The sequence below is a fragment of the Castanea sativa genome, chromosome 1 (assembly GCF_040712315.1).
Source record: "Castanea sativa cultivar Marrone di Chiusa Pesio chromosome 1, ASM4071231v1".
Classification (NCBI taxonomy): domain Eukaryota; kingdom Viridiplantae; phylum Streptophyta; class Magnoliopsida; order Fagales; family Fagaceae; genus Castanea; species Castanea sativa.
The window spans coordinates 31849889-31865525 of record NC_134013.1 but is presented as its reverse complement, the minus strand read 5'-3'; the positions used below and the strand labels follow the sequence as shown (position 1 = coordinate 31865525).

Below are 15637 nucleotides of genomic sequence, written 5' to 3'. Positions count from 1 at the left end.
TTGATCATTCCTTCCCAAAGATGGCCAGTTACATATTGCGCACATAATCCTAGAGTACAAGCCCATTTCTCTCAGCTTCCAGTCTCTCAAGCATGTTATTAAAGCCAAGGATCCTCTACTACACTTAATAGACATTGTAGTGCCAGGATTCATCACTGACCTACCTCCTAAAGGGACTCATCAAGTTGAACTGCTCAACCAGCGTACAATCGCCAAGGAGGTGACCTCTTTTGACTCAACACAAGAAGAAGAAATATTCCAAGTATTTGAAGTAGTAGATTCAGAAGAGGATTTTGAAGTGTTTGATCAACAAGACCATGCCGACTCTTCAATTACCACTCCAAGACCCCTACCCTATGCCCAAGTCAGCAGCAACCAAAAAAAGACTGACGTCGCAGAAGCCATGGTGCTCCAACGCAAAAATATCATCCTCCTTGAGCCACTAGAGTCACACGTGGAAGGGTCCACACACGAAATAGAAGTCCATCCTTGACCTCCAACTCCCCTTCATTCCCATACTTCCCCTATTGAGCCTCCAAAAAAGAAGAGAAAAAGGGGAAAGAAAGACAAGGAAGTACCCGAGGAAGGCGAAATCCCTCCCACTAAAGGTCCGGAGCCCTAGAAAGGGACAAATTACCAAAGGACCCCAAAGAAGAAACACAGTTGAAGGATTGGGCACAGAGTTGGTGTCGAATTGCCATGCCAAGATTCCCATGTGGAATCCTATACTTGAGTAGGACAGAGCCCCTCTTCTCATGGACTCCTAAATTAAGGACTTTCAGCAAGCAAAGGCAAGTTATGGGATTAATGCCCTAGAACAACCTCTACTTCTTCCTCAGGATATGGATGACCTGAGGACCTTAAAGAAGCACAAGGTTTTCCTAATGCTAAAGAGGGACCTGGCAATGGTAATTGTTTCAACTTGTTATCTCTTCCATTCCATATTTAATAAATTTTTTTTTTTTTTACCTTAAGGACTTAACCTATTTTGCCCTTCATTGTGTTGTCGCTTCTCTTCAGACCATCCAAACAGCTCATGTGGTCGAACAGTTTGTAGATCATGGCCACTCTAAGCTAAAAGATGAAGAAGCATGTCGAGTCTCAACTGATAAGAGTTTGGCCCTTGCTGAAAAGAAAATTAAAGAACTTAGCACCAAGCTGATCGAGGCAGACAGGGAGAGAAAGAGTGTCGAGGCTACTCTGGCAAGCGCTAAGAAGCAAGCTAAAGACCACTGTCAACACCTTCGTAAGGCTGAAGAACAACTGGCCATTGCTTGGGAAAAGATAGAAAATCAGCAAAAAGAGCTAGAGAAAAAAGAAGAGGCTCTTGCCTAGGCCAAGCAATTTGGCTATGATATTAGGATGAAAGAGACAAAAAAGACCTCGAGGGCCCAAGTGACAAAAGTTTGCCGAGGTTATTTCAAGTATGGACCAAGGCACTAAATTTGGTAGAGGTGGACACTTCCTCGGAGCTAAGGAAAACTAAAAATGTTTTCTATCCCCCCAGCTCTGCAAGTAGCCGCCCAACCATCCTCCAAGGAATCCACAGCCCCCCAAGCTCCTCTAGCTACCCAACCTATTGGCACTGCTGCTATGATTTTGGAGCCTTCAAAGGAAAGTGAGGCCGAATCGTCCAATCCACCACCACCAGCTGAGGCCAACCCAGCAAGCAACCTTTAGGATACTGTCTTACAATTCTCTGTTTTTTTTTTTTTTTTTTTTTCTCATGTGATGTACCTTGTTTACATTAATGAAAATGCTCATTGAGAAGTTTCGGTTTATACTTGGTGTTTATCATTTCTTTCATTTTTCATTTGTTTTTTTTTTTACTTGACCTTTACCAAGGACTATAAGATCTATAAGATTGAAATCAAACGAGACCTTACTCCAACATGCTCATACAGACCATGACATTAAGCTTAACAATATTTGATTTTGCTTTAAGGAAGTTAAAACATTAACTATCCCAAAGACCACAATCCGAGATGATGATTGGACCACTCCTAATTTTTCTTGTTCTTCAATAAGCTAAAGACTCTAGTTTACACAAGACATGTGGTCCAAGGAACTAGACATGGTAGAGGTTTTGTTTAACACTTAACCAAACAAAAAGCACTAATTTACCCAAGGCATGTGGTTTGAGGAACTAGGCATGGCCGATGTACTGTTTAACACTTGACCAGATAAAAAGCATTAATTTACCAAAGACATGTAGTCCAAGGAACCAGGCATGGCCGAGATTTTTTTTAACACTTAGCCAAACCACATAACACTTTTAACAATAGTAATTAAACCACAAAATAACAACACTTCCTTTTATTAATAGTAATATCTTTGGAGATTATTTACATTCCATGGATGTGGCACAATATTTTCATCCAAGTCTTCCAAAATACACACTACCGAGATGAGGCGATATGGCCCTTCCCAGTTAGGTCCCAATTTTCTCCATGATGGGTTCCTCACCGTGTTCACCACTTTTCTTAAAACTAAGTCTCCAGGGACTAATGGTCTGACCTTCACTCCCATGTCATATCCCTATTTAAGCTTTTGCTGGTAATGTGCCAGCTGGACCATGGCTACTTCTCTTCTATCATCAATTAAATCCAAACTTCCTTGAAGTAGCCGATCATTCTTGTCTGGATCAAATAGGCTCGTCTTTGACTTTGAAAGTCTTGCTTCCAAAGGGATGACTGCCTCAGAACCATAATTCATGGAAAATAGAGTTTCTCTTGTTGAGTAATGAGGAGTAGTATGATACGTCCAAAGAACATGTGGGAGCTCGTCCACCCACTTGCCCTTAGCTTCATCTAACCTTTTCTTCAACACATTAACTATGACCTTATTGACAGCCTCAGCTTGCTCATTCCCTTGTGGATAGGCTAGGGTTGAGTATCTATTTCTGATGCCTAACTCACAACAGTATCTACTAAAAGCCTTACTATCAAATTGGAGTCCATTGTCCGAGATAAGTGTGTGAGGGATCCCAAATCTGGTGACAATATTCTTCCACACAAACTTTTTTGCATCGAAATCCTTAATGTTAGACAATGCTCAGCTTCCACCCATTTTGTGAAGTAATCTATCCTTTTAAGGAGCCATCTTCGATTTCCTACTACTCTTGTGAATGGCCCATGATGTCCAAACCCTACTGTGCAAATGGCCATGGGCTAGAGAGAAGATTCAGCATGCCTTCAGGCTGATGGATGCTTTGGGCAAATTTCTAGCACTGATCACACTTCTTAGCATAATCTTTGGCTTCTTTTTGCATACTCGGCCACCAATAACCCTGAGTAAGGGCTCTATGTGATAACGACCTTCCTCTAGTATGAATTCCACAGATCCCTTCATGCAACTCTTCCAGTAATGATTCTACTGTCTCAGGATGAAAAAAAAGTAAATATGGCCTAGAAAAGAAGCGCTTATACAATTTTTGCTCATCGAACAACCAAAAACGGGGGGATTTCCTTCGTACCTTGTTTGCCTCTCCTTTATCATTGGGCAACACTCCATTCTTCAAAAATGAAACCAAAGGTTCCATCCAACTCGGTCCAACCCTTAATTGGTGCACTCCAACCATAGCCTGTCCCCGATCAGTTGGAATTAATAAATCCTCGACGAGAATAAATCGAAGAAGGCCTTGCTTCGAGGAAGTGGCTAGAGTTGCTAGTTATTATGCATGAGTATTTTTGCTCCTTGGGACTTGTAAAGAAAAAAAAAAAAACTCAAAACTTGATTGTAACTACCGAGCTTTATTAAGATACCTTCGCATCCTCTGATCCCTAGCTTCCAATTCCCTACTAATTTGTCTAACAATCAATCTTGAGTCAGAAAAAATCTTTACTACCCTACCTCCCAATTTCTTTACCATAGCTACACCAAGCAACAAGGCTTCTTACTCGGTCTCATTGTTTGTTGCTGAAAAACTCAACCTCAAAGACTTCTCAATAGTGATCCTCTTTAGGGATACTAGAACTATCCCAATGCTAGACTCTTTTTGGTTGGCCGCCCCATCTACATAAAGCTTCCATATTAGTCGATAAGGGATAGTAATGGATGTGACTTGCATCCTCACTGATTCAACCTCCTCGGCAACGGCCCTTTCAAGGTGCTCAGTAAATTCTGCCACTAAGTCAGCTAACACTTGTACTTTAATCGTCATGCAAGGCAAATACTTTATATCAAACATTACTAAGATCGTTCCCCATTTGGCGATTCTCCCTATATAATTAGACCTTCAAAGTAATTCCTGCAAAGGGAGTTGGGTGAGGACCACAACTGTATGCACTTGGAAGTAATAAGGGAGCTTTCGGGCAGCATGAACAATGGTCAAAATACCTTTCTCCAATGGCAAGTAACGGGCCTCTGCTTCTTGTAGAGATTTATTCACATAGTAGACCGGTTTCTACACCCCATCTACCATCCTCACCAATACTAGACTAACCGCATGACATGTAACTGCAATGTAAGCATAAAGGACCTCCAATTTCTCCAGTCTAGAATGAATGGGAGGACTGGACAAGTATTTTTTCATCTCTTCGAAGGGAAGACTGCATTCTTCAGTCTACTCGAACCCCTTCCACTTATGAAGGAGCTGGAAAAATGGTCTACACCCGTCTACTGATTGGGAGATAAACCTATTCGAGGCAGCAGTCATTCCAGTCAATTTTTGTACTTCTTTTGGATTCCGAAGAGGACATAGGTCACTTATAGCTCTAATTTGATCGGGATTAGCTTCTATTCCTTGATGCATAATCATATATCCCAAAAACTTACTAGAACTAATACCAAAAGAGCATTTCGAAGCATTAAGTCGTAGTTTAAGTTTTCTCAGTACCTCAAACACGCTTCCCAAATCGCTTAAATGTTCAATCACTAACTTGCTCATGACAACCATGTCATCGATATACGCTTCTACATTCTTCCCAAGTTGGGACTCAAACATTCTAGCCACCATCATCTGATAGGTAGACCCAGCATTTTTTAAACCCGACAGTGATAATTTCCTAGAGGGGTTAAGAAGGCAGTCTTCTCCTGGTCGGCCAAAGCTAAAGGTATTTGATGATAAAAGTTCAAAAAGCGTATAAAACACCTTTGAACGTTTAAACCCCCAAATAACAAATTACCAATTCAAGCTTATAGACAAACAATGTACATGCGGAAAATGTAAATAAGCTAAAACAGAATTGATAACATAATCTAAACCAAATAAAACCACATCCACAACAGAAATTAAATGGCAAAGGTTAAGGGAAGAGAGATGCAAATACAAGGACAACACAATGATTTGTTATCGAAGAGGAAACCGAAGCCCTCGACGTAAAACCTCTCTGCTGCCCTCCAAGCAGTCAATAATCCACTAAAGAATGTAGTTGGGATACATGGACAACAGAAGACCCTCCAAGCCTAATCTACCCAGTGTACGTAAGCCCTCTAAGCTCCTACTCCAACGAGGTTGCGCCGAACCTATTTCTTCTTTAGCTTACCGGATTCCTCTATAGCCCATAGCATCAACCAATATGAAATTGGTCCCTTCCTAACTGCTTCCCAAAGCACTAAACAGCCTTCTCACAGATATGGGTATGGTGAGAAAAGTTATTGGCAATGGACCTCTCCAGGATGTAACAATGGAGAGGAAGAGAGTAAAGGAATTTGAAGAGTCTCTAAGTGAAAATTATGGATGAGTCAATCTTGTTTTTCTCTAGGGTTTCTCTCTTAAAATTCTCTCTGGAAACTCTCTACATTTCGTGGGTATAAGGGGTATTAATACTGGGGTGAGAAAGGAATGCGAAGAGTCATATTTTCCCAAACAGGGCTGGCTGGCGGCTTGGCCTCGCAACTTGACTGAGTTGCGAGTTCAAGCCGCGAGCAAACAGAATGGCCAGACTGGACTTTTTGTCCAGTAGTGCTCCAGCTGGCGTGACTATTCAACTTCTCAGCACGCTTCGCTTATGTGCATCATCTGGCGGCTTACAAGCTGCGAGCCACCTGCGAGATCCAACCGCAAGTCCCTACTTCACTGCACATTCTTGAGCATTTATTCACACTCTCTCACACACTACCCTTACATGAATCCCACCTAAATACAGGGTTTCTAAGTGCTTAATTACAAGTAAATTGGCACGGAATAAAGCCAACACAATGGTTGATAAATTTTAACCTTACTATCTCCCCCTTTGGCTATTTGGTGACAAAACCCTAAAACAAACTTTAGACTTAACATGTGAGTTGGGAACAGTTGAACAAAACTCAGTCACACCTAACTCTAGAATTTGTGTAGCTCTTGAATCATAAGAACAAGTGTCTCTTGAAATACAACAACATAATATGATCATTGCAAGCAGAAAAACTTGTAATGCATATGAGACAAGCACAATGTGATCAAGCACAATGGAGTAAAGTAATAGACCAAAGCTTGACCATACAAGCAATCACTATAAAATAGTGACCACAATGCTCATTCACACTTGGAATGAACATCCGGATATGCAAGCTATTAAGCTTAAATGCAAAGAATCATTTACATGTCTAACACTCAACCAATGCACAATACAAGAAGTATATGCATCTAGGAACAAGATCCTACAAGGGCACAAGAGTGATGTACTAAAAATAGTGCATAGCAAAACATCAAGTACATAAGCTACAAAGCATAGGTACAAATCATAAAGGCTGCCTAAGCATGGTACAAACCATAAAAGCCTATAGACCATGGAGAACAAACCCTAAAAGCTTACAAAAGCAACATGGGTACAGACGAAAGCATGCATAAATACTAAAAAACTATCTTAAATATATATGATCCTTGAGTTTAAAATAGCAAGAGAAAAACAGACCAAAATATTTAACAAAGTATCTAGCAAACCCATAGTAAAAAAACATTATCCAAAACACAACACCAGAAACTATATAACATAATCATAAAGTAAACTGCTTAAGATAAGTTTTTGGCATGCTCCCCCTCAAACTGAAACTCCCCCTCAAGAGCTGCTACCCTTCAAAAAATTCTCCCCTTTTTTGACCGGAATGGCCAAAGGGTCACTGCTGAGAGGAGAAGCTATCAAACTTTGCAGAGAGGGTGTTCATCTGATCTTGAAGTGCAGTCAGCCTGTCAGATTGTTCATTCTGGACATCTCTGAGCCCATCAATCCTCTCTAAGATGATCAAGAATGCATCTGAAGGTACATCTGATGGAGATGAAGCTTTGCTCCTCTTGCCACGACCTCTTGAGCTTGAAGCCTGTCCTGCAGCCTCTGTCTAAGTGTCCATGGGTTCACCTTCAGTTTGTTCACCTTCCTCTTCATCACCTGTGAGACGAACTTGTATCCTTGTGATGGTCAGTTTGTTGATGGCTGAGGGTACAGACATGGGACTGATATCTTGAGGAATGGGAACATCTTTCATTCTAAAAATCCTCATAAGAAGGCTGGCAAAAATCAACTTAGCCCTAGAGGTTGTTCTAGTCTGATCCACAATGGTGTCAAAGATGTGAGAGCTAATGTCTATGAATGTGCTTTCTTTGAGCTCCATGAGAAATATAGCTCTAGCATTATTGATTGTAGTCAGCTTCTTAACTAGGTACAAATTGAACATCATGATGGTGGTTAGACACCTCATGTCAAAAGGGAAGGCAGTAGTGTTGAGGCATCTCCCCTCTTGTGATCCACCAATGCGAGATTGGACGGTCTCTATGGATAGCATCTTGTCCTTGAAGTTGGTGAAGTCATGGTCCTTTATTTCTTCAAGATCTAGCACCTCATCTATATCACCTACTACTATCGTGAATTCCCTTCCTCTTATCCAACAATTCAACTCATCTTCTCTCAATACAGCATTTGCATAAAATTCTCTGATAAGAGACTCACACACCATAGGTAAGTCACTCAACAACTTATCCCATCCTCTGCCCTCAAAACACTTTGAAATGAAGGTGTCCTTCAAATCCACCAAATCTACAAATCGTTGCTGAATGATGGGTGCCTTTACGAAGAAGTCTCTATATCTCTCAAAGTGTTGAGTGGATCTAAATTTTGTGTTCTCCATTTTCAGCCTTTTATCACCCTTCTTGGCAGTAGTTTTCTTCTTGGTAGGTGTCATCTGCAAACATAGCAGAAAAGGCCACAAAACAAAGCACAATAGATGGAAAACTGACCATTAGAAACATGGTTAGTATAACAGAAAAGGGCATAAAAATATACTCAGTTGAGAGTCAGACAATGAAAGAGATAACAAATAACAGAAAGGATAGAGCAACCTAACAACAGGACCAATGAAAAGCACACAGTGATAGTGGCCACAACTACTTAAAGCAAGAACACTAGAAGACACAAACCCAGGCACATACACCTGTATAGAAACAGTGTGTAACACATACATCCAGAAGAAGGCATATGCCAATTAAACATAGCTCAATGAGTATGAGATAATCAAACAAACACATAGCAGACAAAATCCTCAAGGCAAAAGCAACACTCATGATAATAAAAGGTAAAACAATAACCCAACCGTCCAAACACAACCATATAGAACCAAACAAACTCACACACAAAGTAAACCACAATAAACCCAAAAATATGTCAATAAGACACATCATAATGGGTATAAGATGCACAAATCAACACAAATAACCTCAAACAATGAGACTAAGACATGATAGCACCCATAACAAGCATCATAAAACACGGTCAAACAAACCCAAACACCAAAACTAGAAAAATATGAACCCAACCCATAACCAAAACACCAGATGTCACAAACCTTAGCAACAACTCACAGATCCAAGAAAACAGGGTTAAAAACATGAAAAACTTAGAAAAAATAAGAAAACCCATACCTTTTTCTTGAGGATTAAAGTTGAGAGGATGAAGATTAATGGTGGGTTTAGGAAGAAACACGGTGAGTTTGAGAGAGGTGTAGATGGGAAAGACAATGAACAGTCACAAAAGTTCGAGGAAAAACTGAAAAAGTTTTAAAAACTGTCCAAAAAACGTAAAACACGCGATTTTCGCGACTGATTCAAGTCGCATGCAAGTCGCCAGTCTGAGTCGCCAAATCACTTAAAACTAAAATTTTGAAAAATTTGTCTAAGTGTTTTTCGCGATTGGAAGTGCTACCCGCGAGAAAGTCGCAAAGTAAGCCGCAAAAATCTCTGTGTACCCTTCACGACTAGACCTTCCACCCGCGAACAAGTCGCCACTCTAAGCTGCGAAAAACATAAATACCCAAATTTTGAAAAATATTCTAATTATTTTTCACGACTGGGACATTTACCCGCCAGTGAGTCACGAGAAATCTCTGTATGGGCTCGTGACTGAGGCGTGCGACTGGACCAACCCGCGATTGAGTCACCAAAACAAGGCAACACTATTTTTGAAAATTTTTGACATTTTTGTAAGAACAAAATACTTACCAAAAACAACTAAAAACACTCAAAAATCTTTTTGTGTTTGATCAACATAGATTGAGCATGTGAAAACACATTTAATCAAGTACAATCACACAAATGAATATGGCATTCATTGATCATAGGCTTGTGTGATGTGTGTGGGTATCAAAGATGAGATAGTCCTTAGTCTAATGAGAAGCTTCAATGATCAATTCAACCAAGGCATACACAATTAGCACCAGATAATATGACCCATCTCAATTATAGAAGTATGCATATATGACTTCCCACAAAACTTGATAGCATAAGGGTGAAGCTTTTCATTTGGCTCCATATACATCATATCATTTGATCTTTTTGAATCAAAACATCTCATTGTGAGATTGACGCCAAACATTTTGATATTTCAATTGATGAGACAAACTTTGGCTTTTTGGGTATCATACAAATTTATAAAGGTCGTTTTCCCTTTTTCCTAGTCAAATACTAGTATGTGCGACAGGCTTTTGCTGCTCAATATCTCTTTTCATTTGGAGATTTACATTTGGAGAGCTCTTGTAAGCAAAATGAATAAATAAATGAGTGGGAAGATATATAGGCACAAGTCTATGCATGTCTCAAGATCGACAAAACCATTCACTAATCATTCATGATAAGTTTGAAGATCTATTTACAACAGTCACATAGATGTTAAGATTTCTCCCACAATGATATGAGTGCATAGGGAACAAGCTATGCTCATAGATGCACAAGGCCATTAGTACAAAAGTACAAGGCAAAACATGTTTTGAGACGAAACCCAATAAAGACGATCAAACTTTTAGGATTTTCTACTTTTTATGTGTTTTTGGATTTTTGACACAAAAACAAGAAAGATTGATCAAAAACAGCAATGAGAAAACAGTTAAAGCAAAAACAAACAAACAACCAATAAACATACAAACAAGAATATTCGCACGACATAGGAAGAATTGATGCATGGACATGTTGTAATGCTTATGCATGAGTACCCTTTTTCACCCACACGTCACGTGCATTTGGGGTGATGTCCCTATAGGATTGGGTACGAGAGTTATAACTTTCAAACCTTCTTGTGAAGCTTTCCAAGCAGTTGGTGAATGCACCAATCATCTTCATCACGTCTATCATTCCGAGATCACTATTTCGACCTCTTGATGGTTCAACAGCCCAAGTTGTCTTGTCGTTTCTTGGTACTCTTGACCTTTGATCACTAGTATTCCTTAATGCTCTCAGCTTATGACAATTTGGTCGAGTGTGCCCTTGAAGTCCACAGTGATGACATATATGGTTCGTTCAAGGACCTCTTTGCGATCGTGGAAGAGATTTTGCTCTAGCTTCAAACCTGACCACAGATTGATTGTGGGACTTATTCAACACCCGTTGGTCAGCCACATTCTTCTTCTTCTCAACTTTTTCCATCTCCACAGTAGGGGCAACTACAGCAGACTCTTTGGCCTTCACAAACTTCACTTCTTTAGAGGCATTGATAGTTGAGCTACTTTCTCCAATGTATCCTAATCCGGTTTTGTCAGAAAAAGTTTTTTGAGAGGAAAAGACATCATCGAGCTTTTTTGTGGATACGCACTCTATTTTGGCATTTGCTTGAACCACCTCAAGTTCAAGGAATCTCACTTTGGTGTAAGCTTCGGTTAGTTCGCCATTTAGTGTCTCAATCACACTTGGCCTCCTTGTATCTCACTAGGAGACTTTGATAGTCCTCCTCTATTTTCTTCATCTTCTTTATAGCCGCCTTGGCCACCCTTGCATACTCTCCTGACTTCTCAAGGAGTGAATTGTAGTTCTCTTGAAGACCAGCTGTATCTTCGTCTTATTCAGCATCTAATTCTTCTATAATACCCATGGATTCCTCATCACTATGCTCCCCAAGCTCCTGCACAAGCAAATTCAAGTCCTCCGAAGACTCAGTATGAGCAATAGTCATGAACGCTGAGAAATTCCCTTCTTCATCACAGCTATCCTCCGAATCAGGAATGGAAGAATTAGAGTCACTGAGAGTGGTGGCATAAGCCTTCCCTTTCGATCTCAAATAATTAGGACATTCCTTTTTGAAATGGCCATACCCATTACATTCAAAATAAGTTACTCCTTGGGTAGATTGGGACTCCTCCCCATCTCTCTTTTTGAAGTCTTTTTTCTCCTTTCCGGAACTTGTGAATTTCCCTTTATCACCAAACTTTCCACTGTTCTTGAACTTTAGGAATTTGCAGAAATTCTTTGCAAGGTAAGCTACATCCTTTTCGACTACATCTTCATCCGATGATTCGTGTGCTTCTACCCTTTCATTTATCATCTTAAGAGCAAGTGATTTGCTCTTTCTTTGATTTGGCAATGAGAGCTCATATTTTTGGAGAGAGCCAGTCAACTTTTGGACTTTGATTTCATCCAGGTCCTTGCTCTCCTCAATTGCAGTCACCTTTGCACAGAAACTCTCTGGCAATGAACGAAGAATTTTTCGTACAACTTTCGAGTCCTCCATTTTCTCTCCCAAGTTAAACTTGTTGGTGACCACTTCATTCAGCTTACTATAGAAAGAGTCAAAGGACTCATCCTCACTCATTTTCAGCTCGTCAAACCGAGTGGTCAGCATCTACAACTTGGTGTCCTTAACTTTCTTCGTTCCCTCGTACATGGTCTCCAATATCTGCCATGCCTCCTTGACAACAGTTACGTGAGATATCCTGTGGAACTCATCTGGAGATACACCACAAAAAATAACGTTAAGTGCTTTGCTGTTTGCATTAGACGCTGCAAGGGTTGCCTTATCCCATGTGGATTTGGCTGCCTTCGGTCTAATCCAGCCGACATCAACAGCATCCCAAACAGATTCATCTATTGAACATAAGAATTCTCTCATTCGTACCTTCCAAAAGGCATAATTGCTACCATCAAAATATGATGGAGCATTCAAAGATTGAGACCGGTCCATCTCAATACGGGGTCAAGGATCGCACTACGGTGTTTAAACCACAAAGAGTGCACCCCCTCTGATACCAATTGAAAGTTCAAAAGGCGTGTAAAACACCTTTGAACGTTTAGACCCCCAAATAACAAATTACCAATTCAAGCTTATAGACAAACAATGTACGTGCGGAAAATGTAAATAAGCTAAATAGAATTGATAACATAATCTAAACCAACTAAAACCACATCCATAGCAGAAATTAAATGGCAAAGATTAAAGGAAGAGAGATGCAAACACAAGGACAACACAACGATGTGTTATTGAAGAGGAAACCGAAGCCCTCGACGTAAAACCTCTCCGCCGCCCTCCAAGCAGTCAATAATCCACTAAAGAATGTAGTTGGGATACATGGACAACAGAAGACCCTCCAAGCCTAATCTAACCAGTGTACCTAAGCCCTCCAAGCTCCTACTCCAACGAGGTTGCGGCAAACCTATTTCTTCTTTAGCTTACTGGATTCCTCTATAGCCCATAGCATCAACCAATATGAAATTGGTCCTTTCCTAACTGCTTCCCAAAGCACCAAACAGCCTTCTCATAGATATGGGTATGGTGAGAAAAGATTTTGGCAATGGACCTCTCAAGGATGTAACAATGGAGAGGAAGAGAGTAGAGGAATTTGAAGAGTCTCTAAGTGAAGATTATGGATGAGTCAATCTTGTTTTTCTCTAGGGTTTCTCTCTCAAAATTCTCTCTGGAAGCTCTCTACATTTCGTGGGTATAAGGGGTATTTATACTGGGGTCAAAAAGGAATGCAAAGAGTCATGTTTTCCCAAACAGGGCTGGCTGGCCATTTGGCCTCGCGACTTGACTGAGTTGCGAGTTCAAGCCGCGAGAAAACAAAATGGCCAGACTGGACTTTTTTTCCTATAGTGCTCCAGCTGGCGTGACTATTCAACTTCTCAGCACGCTTCGCTCATGTGCATCATCTGGCGGCTTGCAAGTCGCAAGCCACTTGCGAGATCCAGCCGTGAGTCCCTGCTTCACTGCACATTCTTGAGCATTTCTTCACATTCTCTCACACACTACCCTTACATGAATCCCACCTAAATACAGGGTTTTTAAGTGCTGAATTACAATCAAATTGGCATGGAATAAAGCCAACACAATGGATGATAAATTTCAACCTTACAAATGATACCCTTGAAAGGCATCCAGAAAACTCATCCGAGGTTGTCCGACCGTAGCATCAACCAACTGGTTAATTCGTGGAATCAAAAAGGGGTCCTTGGGACAATCTTTGTTCAAGTCAGTAAAATCTACACATCCTCTCCACTTTCTTGACTTTTTATTCACCACCATCGTATTGGCCAGCCACTTTGGATAAAACACCTCCTTGATCACTCCTGCACACTTTAATTTATTTATTTTTTCCTTGATGGCCTCAGCCTGCTCTTTTGAGGAGCGCCAAGGTGGTTGCTTTTTAGGGACAACCATTTGGTTCACATTCAAATTATGAAAAATGAAGTTTGGGTCCACCCCTGGGGCTTTATACGTGCTCCAAGCAAAAGCATTAACATTCTTCCTAAGGAAAACCAACAATTCCTTTCTTTCTTGGGGAGGCAACTAAACCTCAACCTAAAAATACTTCTCCACATTAGCATCAATGATAACCCTCCAAGTTCTTCACACGTTACTCCTCCACTTCCAATACTTGGGGGTTCAACTACCTCTGTTAATTGCTATGAGGACTCCTTTTGGGAAGCCAAGGCTCCCTCCTCTGACTGATGTTTGACAGCAGTAACCAAACGTTGTACTGTCATAGCTTGACTTCCTACCAGTTCCCTAACCTGCCCTCCTGAAGGGTACTTCACCTTCATATGCAAAGTCGAAGAAACTACTCCCATGGCATGAAGCCATGGTCTTGCTAAGATAGTAATGTAGGGTGAGTAAGCATCCACCACTATAAAATTTACCTTAACCACCTTAGACCCAGTCAAAACAAGTAGCCTAATCAGACCCCTCAATATAACCATCTTCCCATCGAATCCCACCAAAGGGGAATCATAACTAATTAGGTCCTCGGGTTTGAGATTAAGCCCATTGTATAGGTCGGGATACATGATTTTAGCTTCGCTTCCTTAATCTACCAAGACTCTCTTCACATCATACCCTCCAATACGAAGGGTTACCACTAGGGCATCATTGTGTGGTTGATAAATTCCAATCTTATCTTCATTAGAAAAGCCCAAGGTTGGTTGGACTTCCAACCTACCTCGCTTAGACTCAGGGACCCAGTCCTCGGCTTATGATCCTCGACTTCTGGTCCTACTATGGACATAACGCCGGAAGGGTATCCCCCAATCCGAATTGGGGTGTGAAAATAATATTAATTGTTCCCAAAGATGGTATCAACACAAATTCCCTTTGATACCCTGATCCAATCTAACTTCCCAGTCCAGAGGATTGATGTATGAATTGCTTCAGCTTTCCTACTTTGACTAATTGCTTCCAATGATCACGAAGAGTTCTACAATCCTCAGTAGTATGCCCACAATCTTGGTGATATTAACAATAAAGACTTTGATTACATTTGGTGGGACCACCTCCCATTTTGTTCGGTCACTTAAAGTCAGGCTCACTCTTTAGCTTTTCAAGGATCTGATGAATTGGCTCCTTGAATACCAAACTGACCATCTGAGCACTAGGGTACCCAGTGTGACTAGAAAAATCCCTCCTGGGTCGGCTATGATTATACCTCTCTGCCTGAGAATCTCTTTAGTCAGGAGGAGCAATTCGGTCTATGAGTTTACGCATATCTCGCGTAAGCTTCATCGTGAGAGACTTTCTCAAATCATGCTCGGTGGGGAGGCCTACTTTAAATGTCCTTATCGCCACATCTTCAAAATCTCCGTCTATTTTGTTAAACGTTTCCTAGTACCTATCAGAATAAGTTTTCAAGGTCTCACCCTCTCTCATCACCATAGACAGCAAGGAAACCAAAGGATGAGAAACCCTACTGCATGTGACAAATCGAGCCCCAAAAGCCCTAGTTAGCTCTTCAAAAGAACTAATTGGACCCTCAGCCAATCCATCAAACCACCTCATTGTGACAGGTCCTAAACTAGAAGGAAAAACTTTACACATCAGAGCTTCGTTCCTAGAATGCACAGCTATCCTTTGATTGAAATGACTGACATGCTCCACCAAGTCAGTCCTCCCATTATAAATACTAAAAGTTGGTTGGGTAAATTAACGAGGGGGTTTAGCCCTATCAATCCTGCGTGTGAATGGTGACTTAGAAATTT

At 40.8% G+C, this 15637-nt stretch overlaps 1 protein-coding gene across 1 annotated transcript; it reads right to left on the bottom strand.

Moving 5' to 3' along the window:
- Positions 1–2538: 2538 nt before the first annotated feature.
- LOC142625084 (uncharacterized) lies at positions 2539–4957 on the bottom strand. The gene is made up of 2 exons (XM_075798792.1): positions 4777–4957; positions 2539–2909 (listed from the first exon to the last, which is right to left on the bottom strand). The coding sequence occupies exons 1-2, from the start codon at positions 4955–4957 to the stop codon at positions 2539–2541; spliced, it is 552 nt and encodes a 183-aa protein (XP_075654907.1).
- Positions 4958–15637: the final 10680 nt, after the last annotated feature.

Bases quoted from the DNA above. Each gene is read 5' to 3' on its own strand.
- LOC142625084 (XM_075798792.1), bottom strand. From the start codon at position 4,957: ATGGTGGCTAGAATGTTTGAGTCCCAACTTGGGAAGAATGTAGAAGCG. The intron at 2,910-4,776 runs GTAAGTTTTTGG...GTTGTGAGTTAG, and splicing joins CTCTTTTGGTATTAGTTCTA to GCATCAGAAATAGATACTCA.